Source organism: Strongylocentrotus purpuratus, unplaced genomic scaffold (assembly GCF_000002235.5).
Source record: "Strongylocentrotus purpuratus isolate Spur 01 unplaced genomic scaffold, Spur_5.0 spur5_contig_846, whole genome shotgun sequence".
Classification (NCBI taxonomy): domain Eukaryota; kingdom Metazoa; phylum Echinodermata; class Echinoidea; order Camarodonta; family Strongylocentrotidae; genus Strongylocentrotus; species Strongylocentrotus purpuratus.
Window position 1 is genome coordinate 417,197 of NW_022145553.1, and position 21,202 is coordinate 438,398.

The 21,202-nt window shown below is 38.7% G+C and overlaps 1 protein-coding gene across 3 annotated transcripts; it reads left to right on the forward strand.

The window, feature by feature from the left end:
- Positions 1-1,506: 1,506 nt before the first annotated feature.
- On the forward strand, positions 1,507-19,344 carry LOC105443216 (ankyrin repeat and zinc finger domain-containing protein 1). 3 transcript variants are annotated; one of them, XM_030992190.1, is made up of 15 exons: positions 1,507-1,663; positions 3,401-3,570; positions 4,008-4,084; positions 4,607-4,703; positions 5,212-5,480; positions 9,834-9,949; positions 10,451-10,549; positions 11,180-11,451; positions 12,582-12,743; positions 13,314-13,508; positions 14,380-15,112; positions 15,924-16,035; positions 16,811-16,909; positions 17,268-17,407; positions 18,241-19,344. In XM_030992190.1, exons 1-15 carry the CDS (start codon positions 1,533-1,535, stop codon positions 18,350-18,352), a joined length of 2,784 nt encoding a protein of 927 aa, XP_030848050.1. In that variant the 5' UTR covers positions 1,507-1,532; the 3' UTR covers positions 18,353-19,344. The 3 variants fall into 3 exon arrangements, with proteins under 3 accessions (XP_030848050.1, XP_030848044.1, XP_030848055.1); XM_030992184.1 differs by having other exon boundaries at positions 1,508-1,663; positions 13,311-13,508; positions 18,241-19,343; XM_030992195.1 differs by having other exon boundaries at positions 1,552-1,695; positions 13,311-13,508; positions 18,241-19,342.
- The last annotated feature ends 1,858 nt before the right edge of the window (positions 19,345-21,202 follow it).

Sequence of the window (21,202 nt, forward strand, 5' to 3'; positions counted from 1 at the left end):
TCGATTTTTTTCCTTCAGTATTAACCGAGTCAATAACATGAATTTTCCCCTCTCATTCCCCATTATACTCCTCTCTCTCTCTCTCTCTCTCTCTTTCCCCTTCTCTCTCTCTCTCTCTCGCTCTTTCTTTTTTTCCACCCTTACTCTAACTCCCTCCATCTCTTTCAATCCCCTCCTATCCATCTCTCTCCCCCCCCCCACCCTCTCTCTCTCTCTCTCTCTCTCTCTCCTATCTCTCCTATCTCTCATTCTCTCTTTCTCTCCTATCTCTCTCTCTCTTTCTCTCTTTCTCTCTCTCTCTCTCTCTCCTCTCTCTCCTATCTCTCATTCTCTCTTTCTCTCCTATCTCTCTCTCTTTCTCTATCTCTCTCTCTCTCTCTCTCTCTCCCCCCCCCCCCCTCTCCCTTCTCTCCCTTCCTTCTCTCTTCATTAGGAAAAAATGATCCGCCTTTATTATATACATCACAACGCACAAATTAAATTAAATTGAAGAACATTATTTATGCAATCATTTTGTAATTAATAAGCCTATGTTATGATGCCTAATGCCTGCCTAAGATTGTTTAGGCCTCTTTATTCATTATGAATGAATATGGGGCCTCTTAATTTTTATTTTCATGTGTGATTAAAAGATATACTAAAAAAATCCTATCTTTAAACATCAGCTCGGATTTTATTTTTGTTGTTGATTTTTTAGCAGTCACCTCAGCGTGCAAATAAGCGGCCCTTTTGACGATAAAGAGCATTGTGTAAAAATGCAAAAGGAACCTTGAACCACCATTTATTTAGTGGCATATAGAAGATAACTCAATTATCTATATTTTATCACAGGAAATCGTCCTTGTATATGGTCAAATTCCTAGAAAGTTACAATTTTTTGTTGTTGATGTGTCAAAATATTGAAAATAAGTTTTGATTCACTTTGAATCATGTTTTTTGATAATAATTACTTCTTATTGAATTGTTATCAAAATGTAGGTAATTCAATATTTTTTTGTGTGCCACCAAACACAATGTTGGTTCAAGGTTCCCTAACATTAGTATTTGACAAAATACATTACTATTTTTCGTCAATAGAGCTGCTTTTTAGACGGCGCCTCCGATTTATGGGGTGACTGCTTCAAATAAAGAAAAAAAAAAAACTCTGAAGTATATGGTGTATTGTGATATTTTTTTACATTTTATGGAATAACCAAATAGTGCTTAGTTTGTGAAGTAGTAGTGACAACCAGCTCTAAAACCAAGCATGGTAAATTGATATTCGCCCCCAAAGACGTTTAAATATAATTGCCCCCCCCCCCCCCCCCCCCGCTAATATGTCAAAAGTAGCTCGTTTCAATAATGCTACGGTCACAAAAGTTCGTACGAACGATAACTTCGTACGAATCTCCCTGTTTTTCCATTGTCTTCCCGAATTTCCATTGTCTGAAAAATCGTTCGTACGGCGTTCGTAGCAGTTCGTAATGGCATTTATGACCGAGGCTGTACTTGCGCAACGATTGCTTCATTCACTCGCGAGCTATTTTTAGAACATGTCGTATTCATTCGAGCACATTAGGAGCGCTAGCGACCAGCTGGTTGCACAAGAGAGAAGAAGGAATCGGAGGACATTATTCACATTTTTAGGAGCTTTAACAGCAAAGGATCCTGTCAGTTCGAGCTTGTAAGTGTTCAGACTATTGAAAATTTGAAATTGTAAGTAGTATATCCCTTCATTTCTCCAGTTTCTCCCCGGAAATATATCCAGATTACAATTTATATTGTCCCACATGCTATAATTTGTGTAAGTAATTTTGTCTTTGGGTTCTGAGTAACTCCAGGGAGCTCCAGTCCAGAGCCTGCATAGGAAAACGATTCAAACAGCGGGTTGGGTCACATTTTTTCGAAATTTAAAGAAGTAGTAGACTAGATCTAATTACAATTATGACTTACAATGTTTTTCGACTCCTTTGGACATCCGTTCAACCACTTTAAATTATAATTTGAAGAAGTTTTTGAGGGAAAAAAGGGTGATTCAAGTCCTGGTCCTATAAACATGATAAACCCAGTTTATCCCACACATAGCTGCATTACTATCCTGGCTGTGTATTAAAAACTGTGCTATTGATTCTCAACATTTCAAACATCACTGTACAAAACTCAAATGCTTTTAATCGAAATCAGTTCTTGCATGTAGACCCTAAGTGAAAATTGATGACTAAATAGCAGTAAAATACAATTTTTTAACTATAGAGTCTAGATCTACCGATGTTAGAAAAAATAATTGAAAAATTCAAATTGTAAGTCTACTGTCAAACTTGCCGATCAGCCACATCGGCATGATTATGTGCATTCGTGTAATGAGAGTGTATTAAGTATTCATGTGTGCAAATGCTGCCTATTATTAACACGTAGTTCAGTGCTAGAGGTCAATACGCATTAGCATTGACTCTCTATGCTTTGCTGGAGTGGTTCATCCCATAGGCCTATATCATATATCAAGAGAAAGTATGCATGCACGGTATTAGACCAAAAGCTTCAGTCTCTCTATATCGTCGGTTGTTCCACTGAGACGACGTCTGGCTCCACTAGACCTCCGTATATAGAGACTGAATGCTCGCCTATGTCATCGTACAGGGAAGATACAGTCTACGGGTATACGATAAGACGATACTGCCCTGACGCTAAGTTTAATCCTTTTTTGTCATAATCACAGGCACAAACAACTACAATTGGCATTTCAAATAATAACAAACATGATAAACATTAAGAAAATATGTACCTTGGACCTCTGCATACATGTATATGAAATCTTCTTCAAAAAAGTGTTATTATCTCTTCCACTTGACTGTCTTCAGACTGTGTATGGGGAATGTCGACAAATGTCAGTTTTATTAAAGAATGACCTATACCAGGCGGTTATTTCCGTCTAGCACGGTATGTACTGCGCATGCGTACTTTCCCTACGCCATGTTGAATGAATGATGTACAGTACAGTAATTTGTTAACAAAATCAGAAAGGATGCAAAAGACGGCAGAATTTACTGATCTTTGAAAATATTTTCATAATTTCACACCCAATTCTAAAAAAAAATTGTCTCTGTGTAATTTTATGTGGCTCTTTCTAATTGGTTGTATCAGATTTTTTTAAATACAAAAAAGTCTGCTCAAGGTAAATGATTTGCAAATGCTAACAAAACAGTAAGCGAAGGAAAATCAGTGGTGGTTTCTTCAGTTTTTCTACATAATTTTGAGCTGTGCATTAGTTGGAAATTACAGAACTGATTTATTACGGTCATTTACGATAACGGTATGATTTTGGAAAGTGTTTCAAACTTAGAGTCAGAGAAATAGAGTTAGAGATGATGCTAGTCAGTGTGGTGGTTGATCTCAGATTTACAGTGTTTTTTTGTTCCTTCAGAAACATAGGAAGCATGGAGATGCCTAAGAGACAGAGCAGCTGTTCCTTGACAGACAAGAGTAAAGCTTGGAAGTATCTGGCTGGTATCAAACTCTCCTCACTCCAGCCGAATAAAGTCACAGAGGACTTTTATGAAGAACCAGAGGATTGTGTCCCTGTTGATAAGAGTGGTACGTCAGAATCACCTTATGATATGTTTTCTTTTATGGATAATGAATATAAATCAAATTATTAACATCTGGTATCTACTTGTTGGCATTGTTGCACCCGAGTAATTATAAACTTAAAAGTTCATAAATGTATCTCTTTGATAGCATTAAGTGACAGTTTTTATGTTCTGGCCTATGTGTTTCTCTTTCTCACTCTCTCTCTCTCTCTTTCTTTCTCCCTCCATCTCTTCCTCTCATATTGCATGATAAGACCATTATTGTAACAGGATTCTAATGATAGATAATTGTAGTCTTATGTTTCAAAATATCCTGACTGTTTCTTTAGGAAAACATTTACATTCATCTGATGAGTACACAGATTCCAGAATATTAATACTTATGAAGATTAGATGTGATTTATTTTTTTACTTTTCTCTTCTTTATTTATCCGCCATCAGAGCCTGAAGTCTACACAGTATCAAATGCAATGGTCTGTTCCCTATGTGACTGCATATTTGAGGATAGACATCAACAGGTAATTGTTGTTTCCTTTATACTTAATAACTGAACCTAAGAACATTCAAGTTTGTTCAAATCAAACTTAGTAATGATCTAATTAAATAGAGTTCTAGAACAGCAAAGATCTTTAATAAATGGCCTTATCAGTGTTTAAAAACTCTTGCATTTTACTGTAATGGGGGGGGGGGGGGGGGGGGGGGGGGGGGGGGGCAAGACGCCTGGGAACATTTCATGTTCCCCAGTGTCATAGTTCAAAGACATTTGGCAACAGCTCTAATTGTGTCATTTTAATGTAGTGACTGTTTTGTCATTTTCACTGGTATTGAAGGAAAAAAATGCTCTTGTTCTCTAAATGTTACTTTGATTTGATTTTTTAAAATCTTAGATTTCAGAATTACAATAATTTTGGTATTCAAAGTCTGCTTGATATGAGATATTGAACATAATAATGGGATATTTTGTTGATAATAATTAGTGTCGATCCATTCTTTGTTATCACTTCCACTGTTGAAAAATTTGTTGTTTTCCTATGTTACAGAAAGCTCACTATCGTCTGGACTGGCATCGGTTCAACTTGAAGCAGAGGATAATGGGACTTAAATCAGTCTCAGAAGAGGCATTTTCACAACAAGCAGGTAGGTATTTACTTCAGACTGGAAAAGATATGAAAAACTCTAAATGACAAATTTAGATATTGTCAGCAGTTAATCCATGTTTGAATTGAAGATTACTTTTCAACCATTCAGGCAGTTCCATTAACAGTTTCAAATGTTTGGGAAATCTGCTATATCTACTAAGTTATTTAAAGCAAAAGAATGAGTAAAACTTACTGAATGATTTTCACACTTTATTTGCTTTCCTTCCATCTGTGCTAAATCACTTGTTTGCCCCACGTTCAATTTTGAACAAGACAATAAGCACTGACTGAGATTGCTTTGTGCAACACGGTGGTTTTGTAACCTTACCAATTTCCAGTTCTGATTAGCTCCACAAAAACTCTTTTAACACCAGTACCGGTAGGTTAATCTTGTACTGGACACAGTTAAATAATCTTGAAGCCTTTGGTGTATCCATCCAATCATCAATACAATGGGGTGCAGGTCTGCAGGGATATTATGAGAGTTAATGTTCTCCTCTCAACAGACGATGTGTCCAGTATTTCTGGTAGCGGAGACTCTTCCTCCTCTGATGATGAGGATGAGGTGGACATGTCACCTGTCTCCCGGGGCTCTGATCAAGCCTGGGGAAGGAGAAAGAAGGCCAGTTCTATCCACAAGTACGACAGCGACGACGATGACGATAATGATGCAGGGAAGGAGAGAGAAAATGGTAGACGATGTCCAAGGATCTATTTTGATAACGATGATGAAGAGGTTGTTTCTGTGTATCGCTGCATCATTCATGGAAAGAGGGTGAGAATAGATATACTTGTTTTATTTCTCATCTTTACCGACATACTAATTGCCCTTTGTTTTTATAATGTAGTAAGGCTATTAATGGAATAGGACCAAACATAGATCATATATATCAAGTTGTAATGCACTTTGTAACTGCAAGAAAGATTAACTATATGAAATACCCTAACAGATTTGATTTGTATGGAATATTACAAAAAAATATATAAATACTAGAAAATTGATATAGTTGTGAATATATAGGACAAAACTCCTTGCACTTTCCAACAAATCTTTTTCTGAAACTGTTTCTTCGGCATCTGTCTGTCTCGAAAGACAATAGAATATTGCGCTATATAGTTGTCAGTTTCTTGGTGTGCAGCTCCTGCTGTGACTGAACAGTCCAATCCTAGAGAGGCAGGTCCTGTTGCAGTTGCTGCAGATAAAAGTCATTTGTGGCTGTGCTGTTGGAGCCGTAGCTAGCTGTTGTCTTTGTTGTTGTTGTTGTTGTCTTTTCTCCTCCCACTGTTCTACTCTCCTCTGCTCACTCCTCTGTACACCCGTCTTTACAACGCGTCTCCATTCAGGACGGTCTGAGGCATATGCTTCCCAGTTTGTAGGGTTTATTTCACTGGCCTTCATATCCCTCTTGCACACATCCTTGAAGCGAATGGACAGGTCTTCCAACAGCCCTGGTCCTGGTCGCTAACTTTCCATACATTATGTCTTTTGGAATGCGGCCGTCTTCCATTCGGCTGACATGACCAAGCCATCTCAGTCGTCGTTGTGATAGAAGAGCATAGATGGTCATCATGCCTCCTTTCTTGAGGACATCCTTGTTTGGAATGTGGTCCTGCCATTTGATGCCTAGGATTCGCCTCAAGCAGCGGAGATGGAAAACGTTCAAACGGCGCTCCTGACGTGCATACAGGGTCCACGACTCACTGCCATACAGGAGAGTGCTGAGCACACAGGCCTGGTAGATCTTCATTTTGTGTTGGTAGTTAGTAAAGTGTTCTTCCAGGCACGCTTTGAAAGTCTAGCCATCATGGTTGCTGCCTTGCCAATACGTATGTTGAGCTCGGGATCGAGGGAGAGGCTGCTGGATATCACGGAGCCGAGGTAGGTGAAGTTTTCAACCACTTGGAGGGTGTAGTTTCCAATGGAGATATCGGGAACGCTGCGTACATCCTGGCCCATGATGTTTGTTTTCTTTAGGCTGATGGTCAGGCCAAAGTCTTCACATGCTTCTGAAAAACAGTTAATCATGCCTCTGTAGAGCTTCCTCAGACTGGGATGCCAAAGCCGCATCATCTGCAAATAGCATCTCTTTAATCAGGATGCTCCTCACTTTCGTCTTCGCCCGAAGTCGTGCAAGATTAAACAGTTTTCCATCGCTTCGTGTGTGTATGTACAGTGTACACGCCGTCTTGAGATGACCTGAAAGCGTGTGATAGCAGCACAGAGAAGAAGATCCCAAAGAGCGTGGGAGCAAGCACACATCCCTGCTTCACTTCGTTCTTGATTGGGAAGGGGGCTGATGTAGAGCCGTCATACTGGATGGTGCCCTGCATATCGTCATGGAAGGATACAATCAACCTTAGCAGTGTAGGTGGACATCCTATTTTCTGTAGCAGATTGAAGAGGATCTTTCTGCTGACTAAGTCAAAGGCCTTTGTAAGATCGATGAAGGCAATGTACAGTGGCTGTCTCTGCTCCCGACTTTTCTCCTGCAGTTGTCGAATGGAGAATATCATATCGATTGTTGATCTTCCAGCCCGAAAACCACACTGCGATTCTGGGTACACACGGGCTGCAAGCGTTTGCAGTCTGCTCAGGATCACACGGGCAAACGTCTTCCCAACAGTGCTTAGGAGGGATATTCCACGATAGTTATTGCACTCACTGCGATCCCCTTTGTTCTTGTACAAGGTAATGATGTTAGCATCACGCATATCATGTGGAATCGTTCCCTCTTTCCAGCATTGGCAGAGAAGCTCATAGAGATGGCGTAGAAGACCTGTGTCCTTTCCGACTTTGATTATGTCCGAGGGTATGCCATCTTTTCCTGGGACCTTACCCGAGGAAAGGGAGTTCACAGCCTTTTTCAGCTCTTCTATGGAGGGTTCACTATCAAGATCTTCCATGACAGGTAGGCCTTCAATACTCTCAATGGTAGCTTCATTGACCTCAATCTCCCGTGAGTACAGCTCTTGATAGTGCTCAATCCATCTTTCCATTTGAAGCTCTTTGTCTGTGATAACCTCCCCTGTGGATGCTTTGAGTTGTGATGTCTTCTTGATGGTTGGTCCAAAGACCTTTTTTATGCCTGCGTACATACCCTGGGTGTTGCCGTTATCTGCAGCCAGTTGGATGCTCTGGCAAAGGCTCAACCAGTAATCGTTGGCACAGCGTCTAGCAACCCGTTTGGCATCCATCCTTGCTGTTCGTAGAGCTGTGAGTGTCTTCACAGATGGATCACTCTTGTAGTTAGCGAGTGCTGCTCGCTTTGCTTCGATGACAGGCTCCAATTCTGCGATTCCAGCTACAAACCAGTCTGGGTTTTGCTTTTCTCTTTTGCCATATATTTCCATGGCTGAGTGATGGATAGCATCGCGAATGTGATTCCATCTCTCTTCAGCACTAGTAGAAGGACAGTCCTGGAGGGCCTGTTTGATGGAATCGGCGAAGAGATCATGCAAGTCAGGATTCGATATCTTGGCAGTGTTTATGCGGAGGCGACCTTTCTGCTTTGAGCGATGTAATCGCCTGGGCTGAAGGCGCACCCTGCTGGCAATCAGTGAATGGTCTGTGTCACAATCAGCGCTGTGGTAACTACGGGTGACTTGGACACTGTTTAAGGACGAAGTTCGTGTAATAACAAGGTCAAGCTGGTGCCAGTGATGAGACCTGGGATGTCTCCAGGATACCTTGTGGCATGGTTTTGTGGAGAAGAATGTGTTCGTAATGCATAGGTCGTGATAGGAGCAGACTTCTAGCAATCTTTGACCATTTTCGTTCAGTTTTCCAATGCCGAAGTGTCCGATGCATTTGGGCCAGGAGTCATGATCCGTGCCCACCCGTGCATTGAAATCTCCTAGTAGGAATAGGTTCTCGTTGGCAGGAATGTTCGCAATGACAGAGTCCAGGTGCTCATAGAATTGATCCTTGGTCTCCACAGAGCTGCAGAGGGTTGGTGCGTAACAGCTCAGGATGTTCACTGGACCTGAGGCGGTTTGCAGTCGAAGTGAGAGGATGCGTTCTGTGCCTCTGCTTGGTGGTTCAATTGAGGAGAGTAAAGAGTTCCTTACTGCAAATCCAACACCATGCTGTCGCCTTTCCTGCGGTTCTCTGCCATCTGAAGAGAGTCTTGTCTCTTGCAAAGCAGCAATGTCAATGTTGAGCCTCTTTAGCTCATGGTCGATGATCGGTGTTTTGCGGGTGTCATCAACCTCAAGTAGATTGTCTGTGATGCCAGGACACATGGTCCTAACGTTCCAGCTTGCCAAACGCAAGACTGGTGTTTTCTTTGTATTTTGTTTATTGCTTGGTGCAGTAGTTTCAGTCCGCTTGTCGAGACAATCCTCTAAGCTCCAAGCACCCGATGAAGCAGGCGGCCTGTGGCGGGTCAGCACCTAATTAACTGGGGGCTGCCCAGCTTGAGGTGGGCAGTAGCTGACCAGTGGAACGCGAAGATCCCTCCCACCGTCAAAGGCAACCCGTAGCGCCCGTATCCTACGCCAATCGGAAAGGGCTTATAACTCGTAACTGCTGCCTCCCGTGTTGTTTCTGCCACTTTTGACAGTAGCACTAAAGTGTCCTCTCCAGAGCGCAAGCCTGAGCTGGTTATATGGAGATCCTGGGTAGCCCAATCGTCAGAATCCCCCTCTCGGCCTTACTGATGTGGTCCAAAGGAGAGCTGAGCAATACATTTGGCACCAATTTGGCTGCAGGAGTTGCCGGAAGAGTGTGTCGAGTTGAACACCAGACCGCCTACGGGGCTCCACTCCGGTTTTCAGTCAGGTTTACTCCCTAGCTATTTCTCCATAGCTGGATGTCCGTTACCCTGGACAGGGGCCCATACCGGGTACTGTCAGCCGGAGCCAGCTGAGCCCGGGACTCGTGTCAGGCAGGGTCGTCACGCCCTGAAGTAGTGAACAAAGTCACTACCCACTACCCACTCTGAAACTGTTTACACCATTGACTACTGAATTCTTTCTTTCTGATGGGCTTTATCCAGGGACCACCCAGTTCCAGTAGGCAATGGGTTCATAATTAAATCTGTTTCTAAATGAAATTCACTAGACACCTTTGGGAGGAAAGCTGATGAAATATGAAGAATACATTCTATTTATCTTCTCATTTCAATAGGAGGCACCCACTACACATACAGAGCTGATATCCAGAACCCTTGGTCTATTGACCAATCAGAAGTGGGCTATCATATTGACAGGGGGTGGCCATTTTGCTGCTGCAGTGTATGATGGGTAAGTGTAGATAAGCTGCAGAGATATATTACTTCCGGAAATTAGAGAAAGCATATCAATAACAAAAAAAGTTGGGAAAACAGAGAGAGGAAGAAAGAAGAGGAGAACTAAAATAGAATAATAAGGGCCAATTATAGAGAAGATTAAGATGCACAATTAAGAAATAGGATAATTTGAAATGCAGATTTACATTGAATACAGAGATAACAAACACACAAAAAAGAATGTGTATTGAAAGGAATTGAAGATAGGGTACATGACGCCATGGTGCATTTGTTCCACACGTATGGGACCTCTTTAAAAGGTGTTACCAATAACAAATTACAGTAAGTAAAATTAAATATTCACTATTGAAACCTTGCATGCGATAGGCTGAAAATAGATTTGTTTTACAATTTTGGTACTTGATAAGATGCTTAATGAATCTAGATTCTTGTCACTTGTTTCTGTTGGAATATCACCATTTGACTAAATTTTAATAATATTTGACCTTTTTTGTAGGCCTGAGGTCATCGAACACAAGACCTTTCACCGGTACACCGTACGGGCTAAGAGAGGAACCGTACAGTCTGTTAGAGACTCACAGGGAAACGCCCCCAAGTGAGTACAAGGCTAGATCTAGAATGTGACTGTGCATCAAAATACAGTGGTGTCTTTGCAGTCTGTATACATTTCAGTATAAAATGAGAGAGGGGAGAAATAGAGAAAGGGAGATAGAGGGGTGTGGGAGAAGAGAGAGAGAGAGGAGAGGAGGAGAAAAGAGAGAGAGGGGGAAGAGAGAGAGAGAGAGAGAGAGAGAGAGAGAGAGAGAGGTAGAAGGAGAGGGAGAGAGACAGGGATGAAAATATTAAGATGAAGAAGAGAAAGTAACAATCATTTTTAGAGAAAATAAGGAACGTAGGAGCCAGAGAAAAAGGAGGGGGAGGGGGGGGGGGGGGGGGAGAAAGCTTAGCCAAAAGAAAGAAGGAATTTTGAAAGGATGACATGAGGAAGGGAAAAATAGTTGGGGAACAGGTCATCCTCATTTCATAATATCAATGCATTAATCTAAAATGTATACTTTTTGTTTAAATTGGTATGTTTACAAGAATAGCTTTGATATTTGAAGTCACAATGGTACCAAACGTGTTTTCATTATGATTTTTTTATATAGTGATATACAAATGCATAGAATATACTAAGTACATGTACCTGTTGCAGTTGATACCTAATGAACTCTTCTCCTTGCAGATCTGGGGGTGCCTCCATCCGAAGGTACAATGAAGCAGCCCTGAACCAAGAGGTTCAGAACCTCCTCACCTCCTGGAAGGACCACTTGGACTCCTGTTCCAGAATCTTCCTCAGAGTACCCACCTACAACAAGGCCATGTTCTATGGAGGAAAGAGCCCCGCCCTGGTGAAGGGGGATGATAGGGTGGTGACTATCCCCTTTGCCACACGGAGGGCCACGTTCAAGGAGCTGAAGAGAGTTTGGGAGGTCCTTGCTACCATTGAGTCTCATGGTAGGTTTGGACTTTAAGCTGTGGAGAGTACAATCTGGGTTGTGAATTGGCATATGAAAATTGATGTGCTTAAAAGCAGACCTGCCAACTAGTACGATTTTTTAGAAGTAAATACGACAGTATGATTTTCCTCAATAAAAATATGATTTGTGTGTGTGTGTGTGTGTGTGTTTGCTATTTTCAATGAGAAAATGCCCATTCTGTCCTGTAAAGTATCGTACGAGCATCTCACACTGGTAATTTGGGGATGTTCTTTGGTCCATCGAACACACCAGTCAAGACAAAATCATGCATATTATTCAACCAATGATCCATACAAAAATTTCTTCCTCTATGTAGGAATTGTAAGAGGCATTGGTCTGTCTTTCTTTTTTTTTTTAATACAACTTTTGTCAGTAAAACACAACTTTGGGGACTGAAGAATAAAGTTTCTGAACTCCAGAGATTGACAGGTCTGTAAAAGAACTCTTTTAAAAAAAAAATAAAGCTAAATTATGCTCTGATAAAAATTCCAAGAAATGGAATAATAATAATAATAGCTTGTTCTTATATAGCGCTTTTCAGGACCGGAGGCCCTCTCAAAGCGCTTTACAGATAAGTAAGAGGTGTCAACAGTGTACATGTTATAGCTGTATTTGAAATTGTTTTCACCACACACATCTTGTACCAGAAATTTAAAGAAATCCCTAATGAATCTGTATGATCATGTATATTGTTCATTCTGCAATGCAATAAGCTTTGGTAATGCTTTGACTGCACTAAGTGAGGGAGGAAGGGAGGGAGGAAAAAAGCTAAAAAATGGTTTTGTTATATATTTGATTTGATTTATTTACCAACAGCAATTCATTCCATACATTTTATACAATAAATACATATACAGAAAGAGAAACTATTGGTTGGTAAAAGGGGCCAGATAATAGCACATGTGCTAGTCGAGCCTAACCCCTTAAACAGCTAAACAAAGTATTTTGTTACAAATCAGTTTAGAAAACGTAACAAAACAAAAAATAATGAATTTACTGTTACAATCGATACTTAGACAAAACAAGAATCAGTACTCAACAATGTCTTACAATATACAAACTAATAATGTAATATATGTTTTGTCCTCTGATTGATTTCATAAACAGGTACCATATCTGATATTACTACTGTTATGGCCAGCCGCAAAGAGAAGAAGGTTTGGAAGAAGGGCAAGAAATCCCTCCAAGAAAATGAAAAACAAGTGCTTGATGAAGAAGATGCATCGTTGGAAGTCATTTTGAGTCGGTTGGAGAAACAGTCTCTTGAAGGTTAGGATACACATTAAATCTTCTACTGTAAAACAAAACAAATGTCTGTAATTGATTTTGCAGCATGAAAGTTTCATGGATGTCATCTGCTCCTGACTTTGCAAAAACTTTATGCTGCAATATCACTTAAATGGCAATTGACACAACTCAGAAAATTTATTTATTGCCACAAAAAGTGGCTGTTTTGGTTTCTGGTTTTACAGTGCATGTGAAAGGCAGTTTGTAAATTGTGCTGTATTGACAACAGTTTGGAAGTCAGTTTGTAACACTAGTTAAATTTGTCCCTTCCACCCTAGATGCATACTTTGACTATTGAAACCAAAACCTTTCCAAAACCCTGTCCATATAATTAAATATAATGTAGCTCCCACTTAACTCTAACAGGCATATGTTGTCATTTTACTGTTCATTTTAATATTGAAGTGAAAGAGAATTCCCACTAGAAGATAAAACTGTAATTGCATTATTTAGAAGAGAAACAACCGAACAAGCCATTTTACCCCAAATATTCTGATCATTTATTATATTATTATTTCTGCATTGTTTTACATATGAATGAATCCAAAGAAGAACCAGCAGACAATTCAACCAGTGTCAAAATGGAAGAGAAGAAGAATGAAAAGGATGATGAGGAGGTAGATGATATAGAACTTCATGAAGAGGAGGTCATCACTTCAACTGACCATCTCAAAGAGTATGAGACAACTCCTAAGAAGCAGAGGAGGAGAAAGAAGAAGAAACCAGAGAGACAAATACCACAAACAGGTAAACCAGTAGTACAAGAAAAATTAATACCATATCTCTTTAAAGGAACATAGTGAAATTGTTTATATATACTTCCTAGTATGTTAAAGGGAGTGTATGATGGCAAATACTGGTTGACGCCATCTATGTCTTCTTTTGGACAACGGCACGTAAACGAATGGACTTGATTAACTGGGTCAGCGCGCGTTAGCATTCGCGAAATAGACCAAAGTTCCTCTCCCGCTTCGGTTTTGCGTATGTTGCAGGCACGTGAATGCTGCGGTCGCGTCGTCCGTAGTCGTATTATACCCGATTGGCCCCCGGTAGGGCCACCGGAAAGACACATAGTCTCGTCATGACACACTCCCTTTAATATCTTAACTCTTACAATGTCATAGCCTTTGTTAACTGCTACATTGCATCAAATTTTTTTGGACTAACAAAAAGATTGTATTTTGCTTCTTTAAATTAAAAATTGTTTTTATAAATGTCTAAAGTTTGGTACTACTGGAACACTAGTTGTATCAAGACAAGCAATGACGAATGAACCATGATATTTAAGAATGTGCCTTATAATATCTCTTTTCTGATATATGTACCCCGGTATGTCAGAATCATTAAATTTTCTTGAATTGTACTTAAAAGTTAATGTTTTTCATAACGTCACTGAAGACAACTTTATGAAAAAAAAATTAAAAAATAAGTGAAACTTTTATACAATATTATGCGAACCAGTGTATTGATTGACAGTATTTTTTAAAATCATTGTGTGATTTTTTTTGCTGTAAAAGTGTGAAATAACGTTCACTGTGTAGCTCTACTGCTCTAAGCATTTCAGCATGTTGGTATGCATACATGTAAACTAAGATAGGGTTTTAACTCTTCTTTTCAGACAAGGAGGAAGAGAATCTGACCACCGAACTCTTCACTATATGCCGGACAGGCAACATGGACAAGCTTGAAGAAGTCCTCCAAAAGATCCAACAGCATTTCGGTATTCCTCCTCACAATCCTCCTCACAATCCTCCAACTTCTAAAGACAGTACCAAGGAACACTTCGACAGAGACCCAAGCAACACCAAGAACACATCATCGGACGATACCAATCCCATTCCCAGTGTTGAAAATAAAGATAATATACTGTCCTGTAAAGGTGATGTTCAAGGTATGACTGCAGGCTTGGATAGCCATGTCAAGTCTTGCCAAAGCTCAGATGATAGCCATAAAGACGGCTCAGGGAACAAAAACTCAGTAGAAAGTAGATTCAACCTTCCAGAACCTTTGAACAGTACTGCTGTTTTCAATGAGGACACCCAGAACAATCCTAACAGAGCAGACACGATTGAAGGGAAATCGTCAAAATCTGATCTCCTGGTTGAATCCAAATTTGATGAAGCCAACGTGCCTTCCCAACACAAACAAGTGCCTGATGATGATTCTGAAGTAAGTGAGGATAAAGCAGTGAGAGACTCTAAGGATCACGATAAACCAAGTCCTGGAGTCCTCAAGTTCCTGAACAAGCCCTTAGATGACATGGGGTACTCCTTCCTCCATGTAGCTGCTGAAGATGGACAGGGAAGTGTTCTCTATCGACTCATGGAATGTGGAGCTGACCCAGGTGTCAAGTAAGCAAGATGGTTTCCTTACTATAACCTTTGACCTTTGTAGTGTGAATAATAGAATATTGTGATGCTCACATTGGCCTCATTGGTCACAACTCACAACGGAGCTGCTGTGATATCAATCTATCTAGAGTACTCTTCCCTCAGTTGACACTGACAAACAAATTCCTACAAACCCTGGAGTGTGAATATTGTGATTTTGAATTGGAATTAAAGTCAAACTATTTTACAATTCTTTAATAGAGTAATCTTGCTTCTGGTGATGTTTTTATCATGGTTTTAAATGGCATAGCAGACAATATTACTCATGCATGAAGTCTTTTGTTTATGGCTGATTGTCAACGAAATGGAGTTAAGTCTTTTGTCAACTCTGTTTGTTGCTACGGCAGGCACCCAGTGAAAACGAATTTGTTTTATAAATTTATGGAAATGCAAGCAGTAATTTAAACAAACAGAACTTTGTCATTCCTCGCCTATTTTTCCTGATTAGGGTGTCATATAAAGGGCAGAACCTCAATTTTCTATAAATGTGATTTTTTTCTTTGAAATTCAGATACCATCTGCCAAATGACTTTTTGGTTTCCTCTCTTCAAATTCATTTTAATCACTAATGCGTGAAATATGCATCATATGATTTGCATCAAATGAAAGAGGAAGATCTAAGCTTTTCAAATATGTGTCATTTAGTAATTATAAATGTGACTAAGTTATGATCAAACATCAATACTTCTCGGTTTCATTTTTTCCTGGGATGCACTGTATGTACATTTCTCAAACTGTCATAATCATTTTTTTAAAATAATTTGATCTTTAGGAGCAAGAAAGGAAAGCCAGCATTCGGATGTTCCTTTGACAGGAAGACGAGAGAAGAATTTAGGAGTTTCCGTTCTGATCACCCCAATAGATATGATTATGAAAGAGCTCAGGTAAGCTATTAGAAGAAGAGTTTCAGGTACATATAGATAATAGATGAAATCTAGAAGGTCCGCGGCGCGTCTCTTGGAGACAGAGAATGTCATGTCTGTGTTGAATGCATAAATCCGACAATAGATCCTGTTTGGCGCCAGCAAGACCTTCAATGTTTGATGATTATTATATTATACACAAGACCAGTCCTGAAAAGGACCCATGCTTGGGAATCATCAACAGTTCTAAGATCTTGTAGAGTCATGATAGCGATGTAGGTTTAGTGAGATTGATGACACCATTTGCCTATGTGGAGAGAAGCAGACTATGCATCATATTCTAGCCTGTCCACACCTACCAGACCCTTGCACCCAAGAAGATCTGCAAGCATTGACCCATGCGTGAGGCAATGCATTCAACATTGGAACAATCCAACTAAGAGTGAACGTTGTGGCGTAGTGACTCAAGAAGAAGATAGATGAACTTATGCAATTTAGTGTAAAATGGGTTGAACTGAGCAGCCTTTAGTCGTACATGAGATGTAGAAAGAGGCGTGCTTTCCAGAAAATCCTAAATCATATAATTACAGTGTAATGTTAAAGACTTATTTTTGGCAGTTCCTTGTCATATTAGTAGTTTGCATACTCTGGATTTGGTGGGATTACAAATCATTGTGTCATTAAATACCATTTCATTGCAAGGCTACCCCTTTACATGTACCTTTGAGATTTATTTCATGCTACTTGATTTTCGTAGCATGCCTTTGACTGTATCTCGTCATTGCTATTTTTTCAGATTCCAGTTCCGCTCACAGAAGAGCAAGAGAAAGAAAAGGCAGCCAAACAATCAGAAAGGAAGAGGAATGCAAGGAAAGCAAAGCGTTTGAAGGAAAAGGTAACACTTCTATCCGTAGCCTTAGAGATTTCTCAGAGTTTTTTTCACTTTTCCTTGATGTGTTTTCTCAACTGCTGCACTTTTTTACACAGTGCAGAACAGAGGTGTTTCTTCAATCAATATTGAATTTATTCTATTTGATTTTACAGTGTTAATCAATTTAAGGTTTAATTTTTTATATGAATTTTTATAAGAATAGAAATGGGTTATTATGCAAAGCCATTGTGTTACACAGAGCCCATCCTTCAATTGTTGGGTGTTGTTTTTGTGCAAAAAAGGATGTGTGGTAAAGAAGCAACCGTGCACAGAGGTAAAGAAAGCAATCAAAGTGTTAATGTGTTTTCTTACTGACTGACAGGAGCAAAAGGAAGTTAAAGAAGCTGAGAGGAAAGAGAACGAGAAGAAGGAATGGTATGCAAACCTGAGTGAAAGAGAGAAGAGAGCTCTGGCCGCTGAGAAGAGATTCGCTCAACAAGTAACTCCAACATCTGACATGCAGTGAGTATAGAAGCAGCTGAATCTAAGATCTAAATGTAGAAAGCTTTAACCACTGGGCCCCATTGCATAAAACTTACCATTGATGGTAACTTTGCCATTGATGGAAACTACTATGGTAACAGGGCTCAACAGCCAATCAAAATCAAGGTTTATATGGTTTCCATTGATGGCAAAGTTACCATCAATGGTAAGTTTTGTGCAACTGGACCCTGATCCTGTGTCATAAAACTGAATGTGTACTCTGTACAGTCAAAATTCATTTTAAGAATTAAACTTTAGAAATCAAGGAGTGTACATAATTACACTAAAACTTGCTACATCAGAGCTCATGAGTGGTAGAATGTGAAGAATTGGGCCTGGAAAGCTTGCTTCATTACCATTAGAGGATTTTACAAATGTTTATTTACTTTATTATAATAATGTTTCACTTTAGTATACTGTACACAAAGAATACTGCATTTTCGCTAGAATAGTGAGTGGATAGATGTTCCATAGGGTAGCTTAGCTAATAATGTAGTGGCATGAAAAAGATGCGTCTGAAACTCTAAGGCGTAATAGGTGGTGATGTTTATTAATTAAAATTTCCTTTTTGACACATCTAAACAAAATTTTAATTAACATTAAGCCTAATCGAGATAGGACATGTATTTTAATACCATTTCAATATCCTAATGATCTGGTTCTACGCAAATTTTAAAAAAATCATGATTTTCAACAATAATGCATTGTATGTACTGGAAACGTCTTTTCGTTCTACTCCATTTCGCTAAGCTACCTAATAAAAAGAGTGATAATTGGAAAGATAATCCATTTGTGATTAAATTGTGACACAGGAGGTGCTGGACTTGTGGCTCTTCACTTGCTGGGAAGGCTCCCTTTTCTTACATGGATTTCAAGTTCTGCTCGATGCCTTGCCTGAAGAAACACAAGCAACAGCCAAAGTAACAAAACCACCAATTCAAGAAATGATGCTGATAGTAATATGTCTTTGACTCCAACTGTTCATCACATGGAATATTGTTTGCAACGGGTTGCTGTTTTAGGTGACATGGCTACAACATGTTGAATAAATTTGTCAGGGACTGAATATTCAGAATGTATCATTAATGTACATTAATATGTGCATTAATTTATTCATCCTATTTCAATCATGAGTTTAAATTATTAGAAACTGTATTCTAGTCTTATTTAGGAAATAGTTAAACCATTTGTGTGCTTTCACTTAATTTTAGAAATTAATGTAGCCAGTAAAAAAGCCATTTCAGGATATTTTGTACTTTTCCTCCTTTTTTGCTCAAAGACTAATATGGTACATTTCATTTTATGCACCTCATTGAATGGTGCCTTCCATGGTGATCGTAGAAACATGAATCTCTTTATTTTTTTAGAGTACTTTATCACTCTGGCAGTAATTGTAAGTATGGATACAGTATCACCTTGTCCACATTTGTATTCAAGTGCCCTCAGCTAAGATAAATTATTTGATATTTATATATAATTCATAATAATTTGCTCTCCACCTGTTTACAAATATTTCATCAAATATGTCATTGAGTTTAAAATGATGTAAACATGACATTCAGTTGTCTTGAATCGGTAAACTGGTATTTGTCCATACAACATAAAAATAGATATTATTCATTTTTATATAGAATGTAGTTTAGTTTTGAAGCCACATAGATATCATTTAGTTCATAAACTGGAGGCAAATAATTGATTTGGCTACAGATTAGAAGTGGTTTTAATATTTTGCTAAATCTAATTATATGAACTGATAAAAGTGCTTGAAAGAAATAGTGTTTTATGATATTGTATTGTTACATGTATGTAAGAATATTTTGTGGTATGTTGAATCTAAAAATCTTCTGAAATAAGAAAATTATTGATTATTTAATTGCTTACCCCTGATTTCATTAAAAATTAGTGTATTACATAATAATAATAATAGTTGATTCTTGTATAGCGCTCATGTCTGTCAGACTTGACACTCCTGGCGCTCCCGATTATTATCTGGCTTTAGCATGGCTGCCATTACAGCACTCTTGCATTTCAAGGAATTAATTCCTGCCAGGAATACAATATATAACTGTCATGACAGCAAGGAATGAATAATGTGAATTTAAAATATCAGTTAGCTTCTGCATTAGTTAGGCATTCTATAGTTCCATCTGCTTCTAAAATATAGACCTATTTGTATGTGACACTGTAAAGTTCAGAATGAGTCTGTATTGAGAAGTGAAGCAGTAAACAACAATGAAGAATTGTAAAGATGCAATGCCTTTACATTTGTATTTGATGCAATAAAATGATTTTAAAAATATGATATTGATAACCTTTGTCTTTTTTTAATCATATCATGTACATGGGGGAAGTGAGGATGAAGTTTCCAGGTTACAACCAATTAATATAAAAGCATGTTTGGAAAACAAGCATGTTACAAACTAGACAGAAAAACCCATCTGGTTGGAGCAGTTTTTTAAACATTTTCTTACTCTTCACCATCATATTGGGTGAAGCCAGATATTTAGTCTCGGCAGCACATAGGCCATATCCTCCAGCAAAACATAAGTATTAGTTACAAATGTACCAACAATATTTGTATTTCTAGTATTTGTATTATTTTGTATGTTTCTTTTTTTAAAGAAAGGGGCACATAATTGTGATAAGAGCCACCTTAACCTAGTTTTACCATAGCTCTAATATTTAGTCATGCCCTAAAGCTGTATTATTATATGTATTATTTGTATCATTTTGTCTACTTTTTTCTGTCTCTTTATTTAAAAAAGAGCACATAATCATCTTAGTGATTTTAGCATTTTTAAATGTTGATGCACGCGTGGACACTAATTATACCTGGATATATGGACCCTTGACCTGAAGTTTAATTTATTTAAATTTGTATACACTGAGAGAGAGAGGTTATCTTTTCCTGGCCAAGGGATGATGGTGAAATGTTGATGTTGATTGAATGATACAGGGTTTTAAAACAAATCTGACCACAAAAAACTTACAGAAAGAAAGAATAATAAATAGATGAATACAAAAGAAATAAAGAATAAAGAAATCGAGAGGTGATCTGCAGATCTGCTGCAGGTCACTTAACAGTTTAGCCTTTGAACAAACCAAACATATTTGTAAGATAATGTGCAACAACATAATTTATACAGCAGCAGCTAACTACGTAAAATTCATTACCGATAACCAATATCGATAGTGTGTGCTGAAAAAAAAATCAGTGGCATTTTTTTTAATTTCGATTTCTATCCTGTAATAAGACTAAGACTAGACCTAAGTAAAATAATACTTTTCAGACTCCTAGGCAGAAATCGAGGAGTCGCGGAAGAAAACATTGGATAGTTGTCAACTGAGTCGGTTTAATAGTGACGAGTTGCATTTTCTTGATTTCTCGATCCAGACCAGGCAGAGGCCGGGAGAACCTGCACAAGGCTGCAGCGCATACCCGGTACCGTAGGCCTAACGTAGGACTAGACAGATCAAAGGCAAATTCCCGACGGGTCCGGGCCGGTCGGGGCTCTCAGGCAGATCATAATCTCACGCGGTCTAGGCCTACTACTAGGCTATACCATCATCCACCTTGACTTGGACTTCTCAAGCATCAACTATTTCTATTCTAGAAAAGGTAAGTTAGGTTTCCTATCAAAATTTTACTTTGTAGATCTCTAAGTTAAAACTATTTAATTTTTTTTAGCACTGTCTACCGATTGAATTTAGGAGGACCTGAGCTGCTAATATATTTATAAATATAATTAATTGATGATAATGATATTGATAATG

What these genes read in the sequence shown, in the direction of transcription:
- LOC105443216 (XM_030992184.1), top strand. Translation starts at nt 1,533, where the DNA reads ATGTCGTATTCATTCGAGCACATTAGGAGCGCTAGCGACCAGCTGGTT. An exon ending in GGCATTTTCACAACAAGCAG is followed by an intron (nt 4,704 to 5,211) that starts GTAGGTATTTAC and finishes TCCTCTCAACAG; the next exon opens with ACGATGTGTCCAGTATTTCT. An exon ending in CAAAGCGTTTGAAGGAAAAG is followed by an intron (nt 16,910 to 17,267) that starts GTAACACTTCTA and finishes ACTGACTGACAG; the next exon opens with GAGCAAAAGGAAGTTAAAGA.